The 22,500-nt window shown below is 44.9% G+C and overlaps 1 protein-coding gene across 2 annotated transcripts in view; it reads right to left on the reverse strand.

Annotated features, from left to right (window-relative positions):
* Positions 1-2,890: 2,890 nt before the first annotated feature.
* LOC117776583 (CREB-regulated transcription coactivator 2-like) overlaps positions 2,891-22,500 on the reverse strand; it is a 19,715-nt gene continuing 105 nt past the window's right edge. The window contains exons 1-16 of one of the 2 annotated variants that reach the window (XM_034610638.1): positions 22,378-22,500; positions 18,999-19,100; positions 18,060-18,176; positions 17,183-17,244; positions 14,754-14,822; positions 13,587-13,693; positions 12,720-12,746; positions 12,387-12,466; positions 11,899-11,948; positions 11,390-11,649; positions 8,622-9,100; positions 7,192-7,689; positions 6,908-7,105; positions 5,836-5,907; positions 5,400-5,604; positions 2,901-4,546 (exon numbers count right to left, since the gene is read on the reverse strand). The exon at positions 22,378-22,500 is cut by the window's right edge and continues 81 nt beyond it. In XM_034610638.1, the coding sequence (XP_034466529.1) occupies positions 4,356-4,546; positions 5,400-5,604; positions 5,836-5,907; positions 6,908-7,105; positions 7,192-7,689; positions 8,622-9,100; positions 11,390-11,649; positions 11,899-11,948; positions 12,387-12,466; positions 12,720-12,746; positions 13,587-13,693; positions 14,754-14,822; positions 17,183-17,244; positions 18,060-18,176; positions 18,999-19,100; positions 22,378-22,500 (2,640 nt within the window). In that variant the 3' untranslated portion in view covers positions 2,901-4,355. Of the gene's footprint in view, positions 4,547-5,399; positions 5,605-5,718; positions 5,908-6,907; positions 7,106-7,191; positions 7,690-8,621; positions 9,101-11,389; positions 11,650-11,898; positions 11,949-12,386; positions 12,467-12,719; positions 12,747-13,586; positions 13,694-14,753; positions 14,823-17,182; positions 17,245-18,059; positions 18,177-18,998; positions 19,101-22,377 lie in introns of both variants that reach the window. The other variant, XM_034610637.1, reaches the window with a different exon arrangement.

A 22,500-nucleotide genomic window follows, 5' to 3' on the forward strand; every position in this document is an offset into this window, starting at 1 on the left:
CAACCAACATGGCTGCACAGAGACGCTATCACATCACTTCCTGTTTCCCCAATAAAGAAATCTGGTTGGCTGCCGGCGCCAACAAGACTGAACCTGAATATCGACCTTCCAAGAATTCAGCCGACGCTCAGAAACAGAGAAAACTCAGCTGATCGACTTGATTCACACGACAAAGCTCCGACTGTCCCTGCAGCTCAGAGGTCAGAGGTCACGCAGCCTCGTCTGAAATCATCTCGTTCACGTCACACAAATTCACTTCAAAAATCAAACAGTGCAGACGATTGGTGAATTAACAGCTTCACCTTCATCCAATCACAACCTGCTTGTACGTTTTTTAAAGAGCCGGATCCACCTGAGAACATGTGACTGCAGCAGCCTGAACTGACCTGCAGGGGGCGCAGTCACACTTGACTGACGTTTCTGTTCAGACTCGCACGCTGTGACCTGATGCTCAACACAAATCATCTCACCTGATCGAATCGCAACCAGCTCCACGTGACCTTTAACGCATCACGTGACCTTTAACGCATCACGTGACCTTTAATGATGTTACGTTAAATTACACTTTTAACTAACATTTTTCACTTTGTGGCACCGCTGACATCCACTGACACGTTTTTCATCATTTATCGTACATTTGTTAAAAAAATGTAAAAACTGATAAAAAAAAAGAAACTGAATTTAAATTTCTGAAAAGGATTTTTCTCACTTTAAAAAACTTTTCTACTTCTACATTCAACACATTTGTGTTAATTCTTTAATCATGATATTTATGTTTATTCAGTTTATAATATATTTCCTCATCTGGTGACGTTTAAACTTTTCGAACTTTCTGCATCTGAATCTTTTCTTTTTAAAGAGACGTCAACTTTTTATTGGGGCCAAATCGTAGGAAGAAAATTCAGAGATTTCAAGAATAAAGTTGTCAATTAATGGGCAAAGTCATAATATTTCAAGAAAGAATAGAAACTTAATCTTAGGAAGTAAATGCTCCTCAAGGAGAAGCCGTGTTCGTCAGAGTTCCTCCTGGATCCAAAATCATTCAAAACATTATGACTTAATACTTTATTTTCGTAAAATTAGGACTTGATTCTCAAAATCTCTGCAACTGCAAAAACAATAAAATTTGAGAATTTTTTATCAAAATAAGGAAAATTGAAGAAGATGTAATAATTCCATTATTTGATTTCTTGAGTTTGAGTATTAAGACGCTAACGGACAAAAGAAGCTGGAAACAAGTGAAACGCTCCGACATCAACGAGCAGCAGAAGTTACAGAAAAACTAAACTCTGTAACGAAGGGAAACAGATTCGACATCATCAGAGAACAAACTAACACAACATGGATTTGTGGTCGTTCCATCGTCTAATAGTGACTTTTCTTTCTCAATAAACTCGACATGGATCACGATGTTTTCCTGCTGCTGAAACTCAAACCAGATTCAAACACTGTGTGTGTGTGTGTGTGTGTGCGCGCGCATGTGTCCGACTTCTACAATGTTTCTTATTCTCTTGTTAAATATTCTCTTTTTTTTTTAATTTACAAACAGATTTTAGATAATCTCTCATTAAAAAATAAAAACTCCTTTATAGTTTATTAATAAAGTTAATAATAACCATTCTTTACCTCTGTTACATAAAAATACGTTACTGTGCTCGGCCACGGCCTCACTGAGACAGGAAGTGCAGGCAGAGAGGGGGCGGGGCTAATGGGGGGCTGTCAATCAGTGAGCAGGGTTAAAGCCGTCATATGAAAAAGACAAGGGGGCGGGGTCAAAGCTGTGACTTCCTGTGACATCACTGACATTCTGGTTTCTGACTCCAGCTGCAGCTCATTCTTCACATTCACACACACACTCTAAATAAAGATGGACGACATGACAGCTCCTAAAAGTGAAGCCAAAACATCTGCATCGCCCCCTGGTGTCTGACTGCAGTGCAGGTCATAAACCCTCCTCCTCCACGTTAGCAGGTGGGACATGGACCAAACTGAAAAAGTAGATGTTAAATAAATGTTTGTTCAAGTGTTTCTGATCAGTTTGGTTTGAATTTGTTATTAATGATATAAAAACAGGCTGGGACGTCATGATTGACAGCTGACACTGACTCCTGATTGGTCGAGTGCTTGTATGGGTGGGACCTTGATAGCAGAGCTCCACTGCACAGACTCTGACTGTAAGTGACGTCATCACCACAAGATGGCAGCGTTTGTATCTGAGATATTTTGGCTTCATTTCTAGAAGTGGAGACGTCGTTCATCTTCACAGTCGATGACTCGACCTCAGTCTCTGCACCGATCCACACTTTCATCACTGACACGCAGAACTTCAGGCATGTGATGCGTCTTCAGCACATTCTGCTTCACCAGGACGCCCCTTCTTCTCCATTAGGGTACAGATGGACGGACAACCAGGTGGAGGGACAGGCAGGTGGAGGGACAGACGGCCGCACAGCAGGCACACGGGGCTGAAACACACTGAAGCCACAGTTCAGATGTCTGTCTGAAGGCGGCAGAGCTCCATGTCTCAGCATCTTTACGACAGCTGACGTCAGAGCCACTTCCTGAAGCTTTAACGCCCACGTGGTCATTTCAGGCGTCAGATTGCAGCAGGAAGTGTCGTAGAAAGATCTGCTGATAAACGGGGGCGTTCACTTTCTACCTTTCTCACGTCTCGTGGGGGGGGAATGCTGCTGTTGGCACGAAGGCAGCCAGACGACACGAGGTGCCTTTAATACTCGAGTCCACTCAGGTCCAGTCCAATCGAAAGATGATCTTTAAATGATTCCAGCTGCTTTTCTAAATGTTGTACGCAGCTTTTCCTGCAGACACTGAAATATGCTTCTTTATGTCACTTACAAGAGGAGTTATACGTTTGCAGTTTGATACTTTTTTATGTTTTTATACGTTTTGTGTAAAAATATTTTAGATTCTGAATGATTCAGACTGAAACTGCATCCTCTCAGAGCGGTTTGGACTCAGACTGTGAAACCACATCTGCTTTGTAACAGCTGCTCTGACTCTTCTTTAAAGCCACCTGACCCAGAGCTAACTCTAAACTAAAACCCATGTTACCATGGTTACAATCACGTGACGCCTACTGACCAGCGGTACATCTGATGTCAACGTCATCTGCATCAGTATTTACTTCTCATCTTCCTCGTTTTCTTTGCATCTTGTACCGTTTGCATATTTTTTCTAAAGCTGTGGTTTGATTCTGTCGCTCGGTTGAGATTTTATTAAGTAAACTTTATGCAGCGTATAAATCTGAAGACGTGAATCAGATCTCGTATCTTTGTGAAATCAGTCGGATGTTCAACAGTTTTGCTGATGACAAAATGAAAAAGGTCCAAATGTTAAAAAATGGAACATGTTTAGTTTGAAAAACTGTTGCTTGGTCAAATGTTTGGATCATTTCTCAGTAACGATTTTCATCTTGTTTTACGTGAAACAGACGAATGAAGTGATTTTCCGTTGTGGAGGTTCAGCGCAGGCAGAAAGTGCCCGATGTGATCACAGTGTCGTTTGAGACCTTAAAGCTGCTTTAATCAGACAAATGTGTCAAATGACACCTGAACAGATGCAGCGTGTGGTGGTTTCCTCCCAAAACTTTAACCTGTCAACTGACTGAGGAGAATCTCACAACCTCTTCAAGGCCGTTCGTTCGACACGTGTGATATTTTATAAAATGTATAAAACCTCTAAATCATGGCTGAGTTCCTGTCAAAGTGGCTGAGGAGGCAGAGAAAGCCGAGGCCTCTAATGGCAGTTTGGGGTAAAATAATCCAAACCATCCCGTTCGTCCTTCCTGTGGAGCGACGGCCAACACGGCTGCTGGATGAACCTGACAACAGTCAGAGAGCTCAGGAGAAGTTCTACCGAGATGCATAATGCGATTCAAGTTCTTCCAAGCGTTGCTGGTTTTTACAGACCTTTCATATACAAAGCCGACGTCACGTGAGCATTTTATTCCTGCGTGTTTGCATTAACGCGAGTGCATTTTTCATTAACATGCAGATAAGACTCGTACAAGCTAATGCCTAAAAAGAGAAGCAACTTGGTTTTTCTTGACATCAAGTTTTGCAAGAGCGTTTTCAGTTAAGTGCCTTTGACGGAAAAACTCCCCCTCCATCAGTTCATTCTGTCACGCGACCGAAACCTCGGGTCCGTCTCCGAGACTTCGTCGCACTGACGACAAAGATATTCCAGAGTTACGTCCAAACCCCGCTCTGGAGACCGTCTAGTTGGGGGAGACGAGAGCGGCGTCCTCTCCAGCTCTGTCAGGGTGGCCATCTCTTTGCCGGATTCCCGCCAAGCTCCTGGAGTGGAGTGCGGGGGGCAGGGGGGGAGGGGCGGGATCACTTCAACCGGTCAGATCGGAAGGAGTCCTCCACCGCTGGGTCAGCGAGCATCAGGTCACCTTCGAGCATGTCCAGAGCCAGGTGGTCCATCCTGAGCGGGTCGTCCAGGGAGAAGGGGTCCATCTCGAAGCCAGGGACGTGGGACAGGGCGCTGGCGATCTCTTTGGACAGACCAGGCGGAGAATCTCCTGCAGGGACGGAGAGACGATAAAACCTTTAAAGACAAAGAAACAACAGAAACCAACAAAACAAGTCTCTGATCATCTGGACGACTTCCTCTCAGCCAGATGTAAATTATGGGTCAGCCTGTTGTTTGGTCATTAACTTGTTTCCTGCAGCTAAAGTGACGTCTTAAAGTTACTTATTTTGTGCAACCAACACCAAAACATAGAAACTTTATGAATTTAAACAAACGAACTCAGCAGAGACTCATATTTGAGAGGTTTTGTGAATGATTAGTCCAAAGTGTGGCACATTAACCCATTTAGACCTGATGTGTATATCCCTTTAAGACGGCGTGCAGCGTTTGCGTGCTTCTCACTTTAGAGCCAGATGACACGTGTGCGTCTAATCTATGAGGTCATCATTTTCAAGATGTGAAAAACATTGTGTCGAGTGAAAAACATGCAGGAAAGGTGAAATGCATCATGGGAAATGCATTTCTGTTGTTTTTTAGCGCTCTTAGTCTGCAAACAAGATTTTAAAGTAGTGTTGCAGACGATGGCTGATGATTTAAGTGAGGGGAGCGATATTGAAGCAGAGTTTCACTGATGAAAATAAGAATGAATTAGAATTTGTTTGATGTTTTTTTTAAGTTCATGAACTTTAGGAAAAGGTAAAGATTCAGTAACAAGTCAAATGTTTCTCTTCCATGTCTCTATCTGAGAAATTAAGTTTTTGTAAACGTTGGTAATTCTGTTCGATCTTCTGAAACCCTCAGGTTTCAGGTGGTGGTTTTTAAACTCTGAGGTTTTATTCCACGTCTCAGGTCTTAGTGGGTTAAACGTCAGCTGCACTCATGAAGACTTGGTTCACACGGACCGGTGAGGATGATGTTGGGGACGTTGTGGCGTCCGTCTCCTCCACTGTAGTTCTGGTTCTGGTTGTTGAGAAGCTGCTGGTCACTGGGATTCTGGAGTCCCAGGGGCCCCTGGGCGTTGGAGGGGTACTGGTTTTTGTCTGTGGAGCCGCAGCTCAGGCCGCTGTGGTTCAGGGACAAACCGTCGCCCTGGTTCTCTGCTGTGAACTGGAAACAGGAGAAGAACAGGTGTGAGTTTAGAGGAGGATTCACCCGGACATGAACATTCACAACTGTTTGACTGAAAATGTCAATTTACACCAAAAAGTCATATTCACTGACAAAGTGGATATTTTCTGAATCAGTGCATTTGAGGTTTTTAGTCCAGAAGCTCAAATGTGGATGTGAATCGTTGTCCTGCTGCAGCTCAGGTGACCTCACATGAGAGCGAGCGGATACCTGCTGGCTGGATTTGTTCGAGAGCTGCAGACTCAGGTACGGGTCGTCCAGCAGAGAGTTGAACAAGGCGTCCTGGAAAAATTAAATAAAACAGAACAAGTCTTTGTTAAAAGCAGCCGGAAGCCATCAAATGATTCACAGTGAGCAGGAGTTTGTGATCAGTGTCATTCTTCTCTAAAAAGAAACCACAACAGCCGCTGACCTCGCTGTGTTCGTGACGTCGAACAGGAAAAAAACTGTTTACCCACGTTTCAAAAACCCACATTCAGGCTGTCATTTGGTGCAATCAGGGCGAAAGGCTCCTGATTAAAAACTCTACACAGGTCTGATCTCAAATGCTTCTTTAAGTCAGGGTTCCGCAGCCAGGACGTCTCCTGGTGTCAGAGTTTCTTTCTCTGGTGCCTTATTTCTCCACAGTACATCACACGCCTCTGGTCCTGAGAGACACCACGAAGACAAACCTCCAAAACCAGCTCATCTTTAAAATGAAGCTGTTAAAATGGCCGAGAACATTTTATTTATGTATTATTCCTGCAGCAGTGACTTTCAGGAGTTTAAACTGAATTATCTCATGTGCTTGTTTAACTAAGTGGCACCCACATGCACGTAACTGAGTAAATACTGGTCTACATGTGCATGACGGCGACGACAACCGAAAAAAGGAAAACGACAAACAGCCACAGCAAACGCAGGGAAATAAACTAGAAATGATTTTGGTCTGAGTTTGTTGCACAACAGTGACCTGGTTTGTTCTCCTTCAGCAGACAGAGCGATAACACACAGCATGACCAAACAAATAAAAATGATTCAATCAGCTAAATCCAATAAGACGTTTCCACTCACTAAACATAGCACAGAGGCATCCTCAAGTGACACCGTGTTTGTGCAAGAGGCCGACGCCGGTGCCTACTAAACAAGCTCATGAGATTGAGCTGGAGGTCGGAGCTGGAATCAAACAGGAAACAGTTTCTCTCTCGTCCTGTCGAGCCGTGTGTTCACTGTTGTCCGGTTCAAAGTGCGAGTCGGACACCGGTTGGAGGCAGAGTAACAGTAACTGAGGGCAGGTACTCACGTTGTACAGGTCTGTGGCCAGACTCTGGCTGATCTGTTGGAGCTGCGGGAGGCCGCAGCCTCTCTGCTGCTCCGCCTGCTGCTCTGGTTCCTGTTTGACCTGACACTGAGACGAGCTCTGGATGCACTGGTTCAAAGCGCTCTCGCTCTTAATCAGCCCTGCGTTCGATGTGTTCACCTGCGGCCCCATCGGCTTCTGCTGCGTCAGAGAAACAGACCATAATAAACAACTGAGGTGAGCAAAGTCAGATATCACTATGTTTTTATGGTGGACTATTTGGTTACCGATGCAAAGTGCTGCTGCATGTGCTGGTTTCGCAGGTTCTGCAGGTGGAGCTGCTGCATGGACTGTAGCGGCTGCTGCTGCTGCTGCTGCTGCTGCTGCTGTTGTTGCTGCTGTTGGTGTTGTTGTTGTTGTTGTTGTTGTTGTTGCTGCTGCTGTTGGTGTTGTTGTTGCTGCTGCTGCTGCTGCTGCTGTTGTTGCTGCTGCTGCTGCTGTTGTTGTTGTTGTTGTTGTTGTTGCTGCTGCTGCTGCTGCATGGACTGTAGCGGCTGCTGCTGCTGTTGGGCGTTGGGCCGCGGCTGCTGCTGCTGCTGCATGCGTTGGTGGTGCATCTGTTGGTGGTGGTGCTGCCCCAGCGGAGGAGGCTGCTGTCCGGGCTGGGAGCCGGGCAGACAGGGCAGAGGCTGGTGGGAGCCCTGCTGGTGCTGGTGGGACTGACTCAGCGGGTACGGAGGAAGCCTCTGGTCCAGAGGCAGTTTGCTGGTGTCCAGTGGGACGCCCTGTGGAGGGAGGATGTAAGTTAACACAAATATCTTCCTCTGCGCCAAATTAGTTTGTGAACAGCAAGTTTAGGGAACATTTTTTCAACTCTGCAGCCTTTTGACCTTCAGTTTGAGTGAAATGAACAACAGAACTAAACTAGAACTTCACTCAGCAGAGCTCACAACTCAGCCCAGTTAAATCAATCCATCCGCTCCAAATCACACACTCTTATCAGTCAGCACTTTTCTTGGAAATCAGTTATTTCCAGTGATGAAAAATTCTCAAAATGTAATTATTTCTTTCCTGCTCGATTCCACATCCTTCTTCAAAGTTCCAAGAAAATCCCTTCAGTAGTTTTTGCGTAATCTCTCTTATCAACACACAAACAAAAGCATATGAACACATAACCTCCTACGAGAAGGTAAAAATAATCTGTCCTTCTGAAAATGAACAGTTCATAGAAAAAATAATCAGATGACGACTGTTAATTCAATGAAAATCTAACCAATCAACACGCGTCATCACAGCGACATTAAAATGCTAGAAATCACATAACATAACAAATCAACTTAGGTATTTTTCCGCTCAGAGAAACTGAACTCACATCAGAGTTCGTCTACGGAGATGAAAATAAACGTTCAGCCTTTAGTGGCGATGAATCATTTCTAAACGGTGTCCCTGATGGATTTAAGTCAAACTGTTACACCTGAGAGGACGTTTCGCTCCAGATGCACCAAATGAACGTCCTCGTGGTTCTTCTTCTGTTGTTTAATGCTGTCTCTACTTCCTGTGATGGGTCCAAACAAGGTGAGATGAGTCCTGAGACAACCTGTGTCTCTCTGCTGCCTCTGATGCTACACATCCTCTGTGTTAAACCGGATTTAATGATGCTCCAGTTTGTGAATATTTATAATCTTTGTTAATTGAGTTCAACATCTGTGTGTTTTACCTGTGTGATGGATGACAGGGTGGGAGAGATGGTGGGGGAGAACTGTTTGGAGTGATGCCTCCGCGACTCCCCTCCCATGGGCAGGATTAGTGGAGACAGCTGAGCTCGTCTCCGTGGCGACGTGCTGAGCGACGCCTGACCCTGCCCGCTGAGCAGCGGCGAGTATGACGAGGAAGAAGAGGAGCAGGAGCCTGAGCCGCCCATTCCACCACTGTAGCTGGGGTTACCGCTGGACACCGACTGGAGGGAGGAGTTACTGAGGGAGGAGTGCAGCGATTGGCTGCTGAGGGAGGACGGCAGAGAGGGCGAGGAGCTCAGGGACGACTGCAGCGAGGGGTTGCTGAGCGATGAGTGCAGAGAGGCGGAGCTCAGAGAGTTGGAAAAGGAGTGGCTGCTGAGCGACGACTGGATGTTGGGGTTGCTTAGTGACGAGTGCAGGGAGGGGTTACTGAGCGTGCTCTGTAGAGACGCCAGGAGACCTGAGGAGGGACAACAAAACATCAACATGTGTCCACGCTGAACAGAGAAGATGGAGACAGAGGACAGAGAGAAAAGGTTCACACATTGACTACACGTTCAAGTTGCATCGTTGAGACAATACAACGTGTTCACGAGATAAACTACAGATCATCGGTCTAATCACACTCAAGACGTTGTATTTATGATCATTAGTCCATCATTAATATATCTGTGGGTTGTTTTGAGTCACAGTTTATAAAACATCAGAAAACGATACAAATCCTCACAATATGAAAAATGTAATCTAGGTATGTTTGATTTCTTGAATTATTCACTGAGAAATCAGTTAAAATGTTGAAAATCACAATGTTAAAGAAAGTGGATCCGCCCAAAAATGTAATGAGTCGTTACCGTCCCACATCCTCCCACCAGGTTTCATGGTAAACTATAAAGTGCAGAAAAACATTTCAGCATCGTAAAAATACAGATTCTTGTCATTATGGAATAAAACTGGGCTACAGGAGCTCTACTTTATCATGTTCTGCTCAAACATTGTGACTGTGGCCTCATACTAGTAAATAAAGCCCCCCCCACCTGAGCTCGTCCTCAGGAGAGCAGAGCAGCTGAAAACACACCTTCCTATTCTCACTCGCTTCACCTTCTCATTTCTTTTTATGTCCTCAGTCGGTCACGTCCAACAACAACCTGAGTGTCTGTGTATTTTCTCACGTGGTTTAGGTTTAAAGCCACGAGCCTTTAAATTAATAACAACAATATCACAACACTGTTGCCCTGAACCTCACACGCATGGTTAACGCTCGTCTTCCTCGACATGTACGGTGTAAAAACATAAATAGAAATCAGCCCAGCCAACGAGACAAACCCCGACCAGAACATCTTCTCCAGGAGAATGCAGCACAGCTCATTCAGAACCAGTCACTGTTCTCAGGACGACTGCACACGCTGCGTCTACAATGAAGTTACAATGCTGCATGATGGGAACTGGAAACGTACAAAATAGAAAATTAGCTGCTGGTTTTTTTAAACGGCAAAGTCTCCTCACACACACTCTTCAACCTGGTTAATTTAAAACATAAAACATTTATGACTGCTGCAGAACGGCTCACACAGACGTCCGCCTGGTCTCAGGCCGACCATCCGGTTTCCAGCTGTGTCAAGAGGCTGTGATGATCCAGATTCGGAGCTGACAGCAGCTTCCTACCTGTGGTCTGAACAGTCACCTCACGGCTGCACTTTCCGACTGCACTTCCACCCCCGCTCGCTTCTTTCTCTGTCTCTAAATTTAGAGCACCGCCGTACTTTCCCCGTTATTTCACTTTGCTCTCACCCACATACTTCCTCACTGAAACATCACCTCCTGGTTTCTGAACCAACGCGCGTTTGTCCGACTGCAGGTCTGACCTGAATACGTGAGACGTCAGTGACAGGAAGCGACGCTCAAGGAGACATGATGTGTTCTCAGTGTTTCTTTCCTCTAGTGTGTCAGGAGTCTGGATACCACACATCTGTGATCTCTGCCCTGAACCTGGATGCTCATCTTCCCCAGTTCCAGTCATAATAACTAAATATATGTATTTAAAAGAACAACACTAAGTGATGAAGCAGCAGAAACAACAACTTTATAACATTAAAACTAACGATTCCTCAAACATCTCCACCGCTGCAGCAAGAGCCTGTTGAGCTTTCGTTATTTTACTAATGTTAGAAAACTTGTATTTCATTTGATAATTAACAATATAACATGAAATTATTATTCTCTTCAAAGACGTGCGTTTGTATATGACACATTATACCTGACTTGATTTGTCACGTGACTGTTCTGGTCCAATCAGAATCGAGTGATCACACCTGTGGTAAAGGTGAGGCTAGTTTAATTAGCTCCAGTTGGATAATATCGATGTTCTATCGAATCAAGAGGGTGGGAACGTTTGAGGAATCAGGGCCAGTGTCTCTCGACTGTTTCTCTGAAGACGACACCGTGAGAGCAGAGAGTGAAACCATGACAGCAAACAGAGAAACAACATGATGAGTCACCGTAACGCTCCGTTTAGGTTCTGGTTCAAATTCACAGACTGTCGCCATGAAAACATCGATTATGACGGCTTGAAACACCAAGACTGGTTTGATTTCTGTCAACACTGACTCAACGTCACTGGAACAGAACCGGTCCAGCTTCCTCTGATCAGTGGAGATGTGATGATCAGAACTAAAACCAGCCCATCGATCCCAATGTGTGATGAACTGAACCAATCATCAGTCTGACACAGGCTCCTGCAGGCTGCACAGACCTGGTGTATGGTGATGGAAGTTGCCGTTGCCTCCAGATACATTGATGCCCAGCTGCGTGAGTGTGGAGGCCAGGTTCCCGGTGCTGCTGCCGCCGCTCAGAGAGGAGGATCCTGGGTAGCCGGGCTCGTCCTGGTCCAGCGGCGTGGGCAGCGGGGAGGGAAAGTGGAGGCTGGACAGGTCGGGCAGCGAGCCGCCGGTGTTGAGAGACAACGGGACCCCGTGAACCGGCGTGGACGGCTGCTCCGGTGAAGTAAAGATACTGAGAGGGACAGAATATTCAGACACGACTAAATATAAATATATAGATGTGATATAGTTTAGTAATTTCTAGGAAAAATATCACAGGAAACTGCGAAAATATAATTCATCACACCGTCTTTTACCAGAAGTTCAGTTCTCAAAACATCTGCTTGTTCGAACTACTAATATAGTTTCTGGCTGCACCAAAGAAATGTACAGACGTGTTTGAGACGAGTTTACATGTGTGCATTCCGTATCGAGGACTTACTTGATACCAGGGACTTCACAAGATTTGGGTCGGGACGACAACAGAGGCAACTGGAGACAGGAAAATAAAAAATTATATTAAAATTAAAAAACAACATTGTGAAGTTCTGCGGGTTTCAACAACTTTTGTTAAACTTTTTAAGACCTTTTTATGACCATCATGAATGTTTTACGATGTATTTCATGTCCATAAAGAATCTTTCAGTGACTGAAGTGCAGGCTATTAAAAGGATAGTGGGAAATTTGTAAACTTCAGAACCTCATATTTATAGATATCAAAATAAAAACACATTTCAGATAAAATGTTCAATTTTGGAGAAAATATAAAATGTTGTTTTTGTATTGTTTTGTAGAAATGGAAACTTCACAGTTAGTTAAAGTCACATCAGAATAATTTTTAGGGTCAAATATTAATGACAACTTATCTAAACTAAACTTAAAAACACAGAAGGAAAATAAAATGTTCAGAAACAATCAGATGTGAACGACCTTCTTTGTGTCCCAGGGTTTGAGCAGTTTCCCCTCGTCCAACACGTTCTCCTCAATGGGAGGAACCGGGTACGGAAACACTGAGGGACAATGGTGTCAAGGTGTGAATAACAAGGTCGAGTTCAAACCCTCAGATTGACAGATTGTGAAATAAGCAGGATTTTAAAAAGCTGTAGTTTCTACATTAGACTTTTCAAACCTGAAAGTAACAGAAAAGATTTTAATGTTTAAACGAAACCAGTTCCTGGTAAAATTGTATTTACTAATCTACAACTACAGGTTCTAACTTCTAATCATAATTTCACCACGTGCATGTGTTTCAATTCAACTCACTTCTTCTGCCCTCGCCATCACTCTGACCTGCAGAGACAGACAGAGAGACAGAGAGACAGACAGACAGACAGACAGACAGACAGACAGACAGACAGACAGACAGAGAGACAGACAGACAGACAGACAGACAGAGAGAGAGACAGACAGAGAGACAGACAGACAGAGAGAGAGAGACAGAGAGACAGAGAGACAGACAGACAGACAGACAGAGAGAGAGACAGACAGAGAGACAGACAGACAGAGAGAGAGAGACAGAGAGACAGAGAGACAGACAGACAGACAGACAGAGAGACAGACAGACAGAGAGACAGAGAGACAGACAGACAGACAGACAGACAGACAGAGAGACAGACAGACAGAGAGAGAGAGACAGAGAGACAGACAGACAGACAGACAGAGAGAGACAGACAGACAGACAGACAGACAGACAGACAGACAGAGAGACAGAGAGAGAGACAGAGAGACAGGCAGAGAGACAGAGAGACAGACAGAGAGACAGAGAGACAGACACAGACAGAGAGACAGGCAGAGAGACAGACAGGCAGAGAGACAGAGAGACAGAGAGAGACAGAGAGAGAGACAGACAGACAGACAGACAGACAGACAGACAGAGAGAGAGACAGAGAGACAGACAGGCAGAGAGACAGAGAGACAGAGAGAGACAGACACAGACAGACAGACAGACAGAGAGAGAGACAGGCAGAGAGACAGACAGACAGACAGACAGAGAGACAGACAGAGAGACGTTAAATTAACACAACAGAAGATAAAAGTCTCACTTCTCATTATCTGAATCTGAGCTACTTGTTTCTTGGTTGTGTATTTGATGGAGTGTTTGTGTTTTCGTTCGGAGGTGCTCTCTCTCACCGGAGCGTCTGCTGCTCTGGGGGATGAAGGTGGGTCCTCCGGTGGAGAAGGGGTCTCCTGTGGGAGGGTTCATTACGCTGGTGTGGAGGGCTGAGTCGGAGTTGGTCCTGAGGGGCACGCACGCACACACACACACACACACACACACACACACACACACACACACACACACACACACACACACACACACACACACACACACACACACACACACACACACACACACACACACACACACACACACACACACACACACACACACACACACACACACACACACAGGTTTAAGGAACATACAGAAAAAAATGTTTTGGTAAAAGCAGCCGCAGCTCCGGTTCCAGCAGAGACATGAAGATATGAAGGTAAAACACATAAGAAGTGAAAACACCAACCACAGCTGCACCACGGAAACAAAAAGCCGACGGCCACTTAGAGTTTCTGTTCACAAACGACATTTCATCAAAACCAGATCAGAAACCTCGTTAGCACGTTTTGAAACACAACAAATCTTTGAGCCACAGTGATGAAACACGTTTCATCCTGATTGAACAGAGAAGTGAGTCAGAGAAGCTGTTTTCAGACACAAAGATCAGTGTTGTTGTTTCCAGCTCATCCACACCAGCGTCGGCCCTCATCACCAAAAGCTCTGGAACCTCCTCGTGTTTCCAAGTTGACGTCTTCGTCTTCTACGTGTACGGCTCCTCTTCTTCCACTCGCTCACAGTGATGCTTCCACACATTGTCCTGCTGTTTCCTCACATGGACTCACTGACATTTTACAGACATGTAACCAGGAGGCTGCAGGAGAAGATCCAGAACATGTCCAGAGACACTGACTCAGACATTTGTTCTCACACACAGAACCTGCAGAACACGTCCGTACTTCAGTGCAGATCTGAAAACATCTCCAGTGACGTGGACTAGACAGAGTTTAACAGAGACCATGTTAATGATCAAAGTGAGAACCGATGAGTCAAGACTGAAGAAAGAGTGAGAATCTGTGATCATTCAGAAAAGGTTCAATCTTTCAATAAAGTCAGTGGAAGAAAGAAAGAAAATTCAAAGTTACGTTTTCCTTTTCACCCACATTTCTTTATTGCGCTGTCACAGTCAGTGTGGGAGCTGGAGGAAGAAAAGAAGGAGGAAGAGGAGGAAGAGGAGGATTCACCTGTTGAGAGCAGTGGTGGGGAGACGGAACGACTGGCTTTTATCCCCGGGGAAGTTTCCGGACCAATTCCTTTTCGTGATCGACAAGAACAAAAAGTTATTTTCCTCCACCGAGCAAGAACATCGAAAAGAGGGAGGGGTCAAAAAAAGGAGAGAAGAAGAGCGCGGGCTCGGAAAAGCAAAGGCAACCGAGGCGTTTGTGTTAGTGTGGACGTTTCGTTCTTTGTTCTGATGATTATCAAAACATTGATTATTACGAGGTTCGGAATTTGTAAATATTTCAACAATCAAGTATGAAAGTATTTTAAGCGAAGATAATGTTTGTCTAAGATAAAGTACATTTTACATGCAGGATTGAATCAGTTAGAATTATTGACACTAAGAACCTAACGACGGGACGGAGACTGAAGACCGGCGTCTTCTTCCTCATTCACAAACTTAGGGAGAACTTGAGAAATCCCTTCTCTTCTCATTTATAAAAGTTTGATTATTATTAATTCAACGCACACATGCAAGTTCAGCGTCTTCTCTCAAACTTCACGGTCACCAGGAAACCCTGATGTTTAGAAAAAGGAGCTGACACAGTGACAGTGGGAGCAGTCGAACCGAAACAGCACTGTGATTATCCAGCTCCGTGTGTGTGCGTGTGTGTGTGTGTGTGTGTGTGTGTGTGTGTGTGTGTGTGTGTGTGTGTGTGTGTGTGTGTGTGTGTGTGTGTGTGTGTGTTACAGCAGAGGCTAATCTCTCTCTCTGAAGGGAAGTTGTCTTGTTAGAAGAAAACCAGAAACAACGCGGTCAAGCAGGAGAGAATCTAACGACTGGATCGCTGCAAGAAAAAGAAGAAAAGGCCCAAAAGGAAAAAGAAGCTTCCCAGAAGGAGAGAAGAAGGAAAGCAGAGAAGTGAGAGCTCTTCAAAACCAGCTGAGGTTTGGAGAGACGCCGACTCTACTCGACTGAGTTTCCTGTTAGTTGAGCAGAGGTTAGTGAAGCCTCAGCACATAAAAACCTTTGTGAAGCCTCAGTGTCACCACATGTGATTCAGATCGGGGGTTTCCTTCAGCAAAGAGGTCAGAGGTCAGAGACAACGCAGCCCTGAGGCTACTGGGGAGTCAAAGTCTGGCTCAAGGGCACTTCAGGAGGAGGGAGTGAGCCTCAACTGGATTATATATATTTATATATATATATATATATATATATATATATATATTTATATGTATATATATATATATATATATATATATTTATATATATATACATATACATATATACATATATATATATACACATACATATATACATATATACATATATACATATATATATATACACATATATATATATACATACATATATATACATACATACATACATACATACATACATACATACATACATACAAAGAACTTGAATTAAGAAAAGGTGTAACCTTCTGAACATAAATCTTATCTGCATTGTTAATCCCATTAATTGAAGCTTTCATATCTAGATTGACATTCCATTCACATCTCGGACCCTAAGTGCTGCTGGCAGGGAAATGGTTAAACCAGGAAAACCTACTCTGGACGAGTGGACAGACGATCTATGACATGTTGAAGATGGACGGGATCACCTTTGCTTTGAGGCTGCAACAGGGAATTTCTTTGGAACCCTGGATAATAGATGTCCAACTGGTGCCACCATCATTTGTGTAAAGTGGATTTTTGTGTCCTTTTCTATTATAACAAACCCCTTTGAAGAGGGATTTGAACATAGTTCAGGTAAACCCCAACAGTCTTGTTCTGATTTGGTTCTTGTTCCCTTTTTATTATGTTTTAATGGCCAGTAAGTCTCTGTCTTACCCACAGAATCTGTGATACATTGTTTTATGCTAGAATTGTAAATTACAGGTGGCTGAAAGAGAATAATATGTATTTCAATGATTGTATGGTCCTGGAAAATCATAATAAAAATCGACTTTCAAAAGAAAAAGAAGAAAGTTTTCATATCTGCAAACATAAATACAGATACTGAGTGAAAGATTCATATCAGCAGATTTTTATTGACTAACTGATAAATCGATCATGGCTTTTATGTAATAATACAGATATAATAATATACATATAATATTATAGGATCATACATCTTTCAGCTTTAGTTCACGTGAACAGGTTTTCCTAAATCAGGCGCAATATAAATTCTACTTATTATTATTATTATATTAAATATAATTTTGTAATCGGATTATGTTTTTGTCGTCACACTTTCACACTTGTGTCAGTGTGTTTTTTTGGTCACTTGTAAACCACCGGATGTGTGAGAGGCTTCAGAAAGGTTCAAGAGCAGAAAAGACTTGAACAAAACAAGCGTCCCCCACAGACCACCACGTCTCCACGGAGACAGACTGGAGGGGGGTGGGGTTAGAGAGGGTGTGGGGGGGATTAGAGGACCTACCTTCTCCAGCTGGGGTCAGGGGGCGGGGACAGGTAGGCGGAGTTATACGGTGAGTTGTCCACCTGAGGAGACGACTGGTTAAGGAAACATGATATATTTTCATTTCTCTTATATTTAATATGAAAACCTGAGGCTGCGCGGTTCAATGTGATTTAAACTTTTAATTTCTAGTTTTTACTGAGAAGAATAAGTTCCTGTTCGTCCTGCAGCTCTGATGAACAGACGCGTGGTTGAGGCGCATGTTCAGGGTGATTTGAATTTTTTGATTAAACGTATTGCTTTCCCTTTTTTAAAAGTTTCTCTTTGCACATTCAACACGACAGATATTTCTAATTTAGCCTCTGAAACAATGTTAGAAGTGAAACCGAGTGAACTTCCACTAATCTGCTGAGGCACCAGGGGCCAAAGGGCCTCTTCTAACTTCAGCTCCTGCTACTTCACTGGCTCTGTTGTGTGGTAATTTGATAAAACACATCAAGAAGAAAATAAATCTAAATTCTGAACAGTGTTAAATCTACATTTTAAACAGGAATTGGATTCAAGGCAGAACCTCAACATCTGATAAGAAACCAGGACCCATCTGGTCTGTTTGAAACGACTGTTTCCCGTCCTTTCAAATTGTCTGAAGTAAGTTTACTATACGTAATGATGGAGTCGGAGCCTGCGGAGCTTCTGTGGAACAAAAGCATGTTGTGTTGCAGCTCTGACCTCAGAACAGTTAACACAGATAACACAGAGCAAACTTCACATAAAGCAGAATCTGTGTTCACAGCAGTGGATTCTAAATAGAATGTAGAATCTTGTTGGATCTTGAGCTCAGAGCCACAGACAGCGGAGGGAAGAATGAAGCCATTTTTAACAATAATCTGAAGGATACCGGTCGGTTGCGGTACGGTCGGACCGGCGAGATGAATCGGCGGTCCCTCTGGACTCGCTCCACCAGGCCGTGATGGCGAGTCGACCGGCTGGACTCCAGAGTGGAGGGGAAGGAGCCCTGAGAGAGAGACGGAGAAACACACACTGACTATGTTTGAAAGATTACACACATTTAAAATCGCATTTACAATGGCACTTAGCAGGAAGCAGCTGCACAGAGAACGTGTGATACAGTGGTTATAATTTATATCTTGTTCCTGAACACTGTCCTAATCTCAGCTGCTGTGGTGACTGGGGACAGAGAATCTGTTTGGACGACTTAAATACTGCGACAACTAAGTGTTTTTAAGGTAATTTGGGAAATTGTGTCATTTTCCAGGTGCTTTACTGTCACTGGAATGTTTTACTAAAGAACTAAAAGTTGAACATTCACGCAGTGAGGTACTAACATGCATCACAGTGACATCTATGCTCATCTGTGGTTTCCAAAGAGTCAAATCTAAAATGTTGCTTTCATGTGCTGATTAAACTTTAACTAAAAAATCAAGACCTGGAAGAAGAAATTTGACGCATTGCAGAGGCTTGACCTCCACATTCCTCTGCTCAGAGGAGCTGAGCTGCCAAAAACATCCTGATGCCAAACGAATATCTGACCTCAGAGGAGGAAGAGGAGGAAGAGGAGGAGGAGGGGGGGAGGAGGGGGAGGAGAGGAAAAGAGAGAGAGACGTGATACTGATAAAAACCCTTCAGCTGATGAGTCAGAGGTGAAGACTGTGTCCTCTGAACCAGTCACGTTGAAATTCAACATAACGACAGTAATAGTGGAACAGCTAAGAATAGCAGTAGTTTTAATAGTAGTAGTTGTAGTAAGTAATGGCACCAGTTGGTGGCAGTGTTAGAGAAAGAGCAGTTAGAGTAAATCAGAGCCTGGTGTCGTCACCTGGAAGTCCTGAGGGTTCCTGCCGATCTGGTTGACGTTGGGTAACGAGCCGCCGTAGTACGGACCCTGACTCCTGGCGAGACGGAGCTTCTGAGCCTGGAGCTGACAAGGCAAAGACACGAGAAAAAACAAACCAGGACATAAATAGTGAGAAGATTAAGAACAAAATCAATCAGTTCTTCAGCAAGATAAAGAGAAGCTGCTGTGCAACAGTCAAACTCATAGAAATACATCATATATTGACGTGTGTATACAGGGCGTGTTGATCTCCACTCTGATGGTTTGGATTCTTTGCCTCTCATGCGAGCGGGCGACTCAGTGAGGTCAGCGGCGGCTGCACCACTTCACGCTACCAACGCTGTCAGGCAGCTCCACCCCCGCTCCGGGGGACAGCAGCCCCAGGTTTACACACAGGTCACAGGATCCATGTCGCACACAGAAAACCAAACTAACAATGGATCATACACAGAAACTATGAAAGTAACCAGAATGCCAAAGGTCAGAGGTCACAGTGCCGTGGAAATAAAAAGTTTCCAGTGAAACGACTAGATCGCACTAAGTAGAGACTCACAACCCCCCCCCCCCCGTCAGTCCCTAAAATTGAATCAAGCAAATTTACTGATACACATGCAAGTATTTTCTACAAGTACAAATTCCATAGTACCAGGTGCTCCGTTGTTTTGCACCAATATCACCTATTGAACTGGTATCTGACCCGTACATGGGACGATGGTGGTGAGGGGGGGCAGTGTACAGGTACCTCCACATGCATGAAGCTGCTTTCAGGCCTGCACTGAAGTCTGCACATGTTCCTCACATGTTCTGGAGGTTCTGTATGTGAGAACTAACGTCTGCAACTTTTCCTGCAAGCTCCTAGTAAAATGTGTGGAAGCTTCCCAGAGAGCGAGTGGACGTGTTGATGAGGTTTCTAACACGTGACGGACGTGAAACTGGAAGAACACAAACATCTCAGGATGAAGAAGAGGAGCCGTACACGTAGAAGACGAAGACGTCCACTTGGAAACACGAGGAGGTTCCAGATCTTCTGGTGCTGAGGGCCGACGCCGGTGTGGATGAGCTGGAAACAACAACACTGATCTTTCCACAGCAGAGTTTATACGTCATGTCCGGCCTCCTGCTGCTCTACAGGCTCCGCCCCTCGTGTGACTTATTACATTTCTGCCAATACATCCTGGTGAATCTGACAAACTGGACCTTTACACTGAGCGTCTGACTTTGTGTCGTGATCAGAAGTTAGGTGGAGTGACGACACTTCCACCACCTCCTCTTACCAACTTCCTGGGGAAAACCCTGAACGATATTGTTACTGCACGAAGTTCTGAGAAACTCTTCACTCAGCCACGAAACAAACTGAAGCAGAGCAAATGATTTTTCCACGACAGGTGAAAAAGGGTTCTTTCCCCTGCTGACCTCTGACCTCTGACCTCTGACCTCAGACTGAAGCTGCTCTGCCGGTCACGCACATTAAACTGCTGTACATTATATTTCAAACTGGCCGTGAACCAGATTCAGAACAAAACATAAGAAACTGTTGAAGAACCTAAAGACACAGGTCTATATTAACAGCATGTACACACACACAGCTCCACTCTCTTCAGAGTGTGATGAAGTGACTTCCTCTCATCTCTCTCCTCGTCCTTGCTCTTTATCAGCCTGTGTCCTTGGTTCAGGCAAACATTACTGGACCTTTATCAAACTTATATAAAACTCAAAGGAAGAATTAAGCTTTGTTTGAATCGGTTTCAGTAACATTAACGCAGCCGTGTCGCTGTTATCTCCATCAGTGAACTAATCATTGTCTCCAGAGGAGAATGATTCTCAGAGTGTCCCGGTGGACGGGTGTCCAGGTTTGGCCCTCGGTGGACTTCAGGTTTAATCATCTGCTTTGGCCGTAGAGCTGCTCTGAGAGAGACTGATCACAGGAGCCGAGTCACTTTATTAAAGAGGTTTAAGATTCAGGCTGGAAATCCATTAGTTTCAACACTGACTCATTCAGAAATCACAGGAATAATATGAATTATTCTTTAAATAACACCTGGACCCTACAGTGATGGTGAAGAGTCAGAGCAGGGATTTCTTTTCTCTGAGCGACCACGAGGTGACACTGTCACTGACAGGAAGTGTGAGCGACGCTTTGTGTTCTGGTAGTCGAGTCATGTGACTGATGAGAACCAATCAGGAAGAGAACGTCTGCGTTACTGAAGCTAACGGTGTCTGAGATGAGTCAGTTACTTCACCGTGTTAGACACAGGCTGTTTAATCAGCCTTTCAATAACCCATTCAATCTGACTGGTTGATGACAGATACATGAAAAGACTCCACACCGTGAGGACAGCATCTATCCTCCCAGCACAGGGGTCAGATCCTGTCCACTGGCGTGTTACACCAGTCCAGACGGTTTCTGTGGGACACGGACCTGTTGCTCAGGGCAGTGGTTTCAGGAGCCTCAGTGAAATCACAACTGATTCAGGACCAGTTCTTCCCTGTGGCTCTGAACCGTCCCCGTCCTGAGAGGAGAACACTTCCATCACACTCCTGAGTGTCTTTCTGAAACAGACCCAGGGTCCACAGCACTGGTCCGGTACTTCACTGTCAGACCACTGGTTCTTAAACATGTCCCAGTTCACATCGGTTTAGATGAGCGGATCGACTTGTTTAGGAAGTCCGTTTGTTAAAGTGTGGCACATCAGCAGCGTGTCACCATGTTCGAATCCCACAACACAACAGACTAAGTGTTCCACCTACAGACAGAGAAGAGGCACTGACACAGTTTAAAGTTTATAAAGTACAATATTACACTCGAGCATTTATCAAGGGGAAGTTCAAATGAAAACTACACGTGTTGCTACTGGGTGAACTTGACCTCATTAGTTATTAGAGTTTCAAGATGAGCGTCAAACATCATGAAAGTAAACGCAACTGTCTTCACTTTGCAGCCGAACTGCGCAGAAGACGTTAAAGAAGTTCAATGTCTTCACGGAACTTGTGCGTGTCGAGTCTCTGTGTCACGACGAGTCGCGTCCAGCTCGAGTGGGAGTTCTGTGAGCGGAGTTCTGTGCGGAGGGGCGACATAGTAAACAAGTCGTTAGCTGCGCAGGCTAGCGGAGGCTAGCGCAGGCTAATGGAGGCTAACTCCGCTAACGTCGCATCGGAAATGAAGGAAACAAGTTTCTGTTCCGAGTCAGCGAGAGAAACTCCGAACTGTGTCCGCTCGGCTCCGTGTCCGGGGGACACCCTGAGCCCGGCAGCGGGCGCCACGTCGGGCCAGCGGGGAACGTGAACCCGGAGCCTGACAGCCCGGGTTAGGCCTCTCTTCCTCCGGGCAGCTCCGCTGCTCCTGCCCCCGCCTCACACTCACCCTGGTGGAGGTGATGTCCATCATGACCTCCTGGAAGGCGGCCGTCTCCTCGGCCTGCCGCTGGGTGTGCAGCGCGATCTTCTCACTAAACTTCCGTGGGTTCGAAGGCCCGGACCCGGGTCC

The sequence above is a fragment of the Hippoglossus hippoglossus genome, chromosome 16, assembly GCF_009819705.1.
Source record: "Hippoglossus hippoglossus isolate fHipHip1 chromosome 16, fHipHip1.pri, whole genome shotgun sequence".
Taxonomy (NCBI): domain Eukaryota; kingdom Metazoa; phylum Chordata; class Actinopteri; order Pleuronectiformes; family Pleuronectidae; genus Hippoglossus; species Hippoglossus hippoglossus.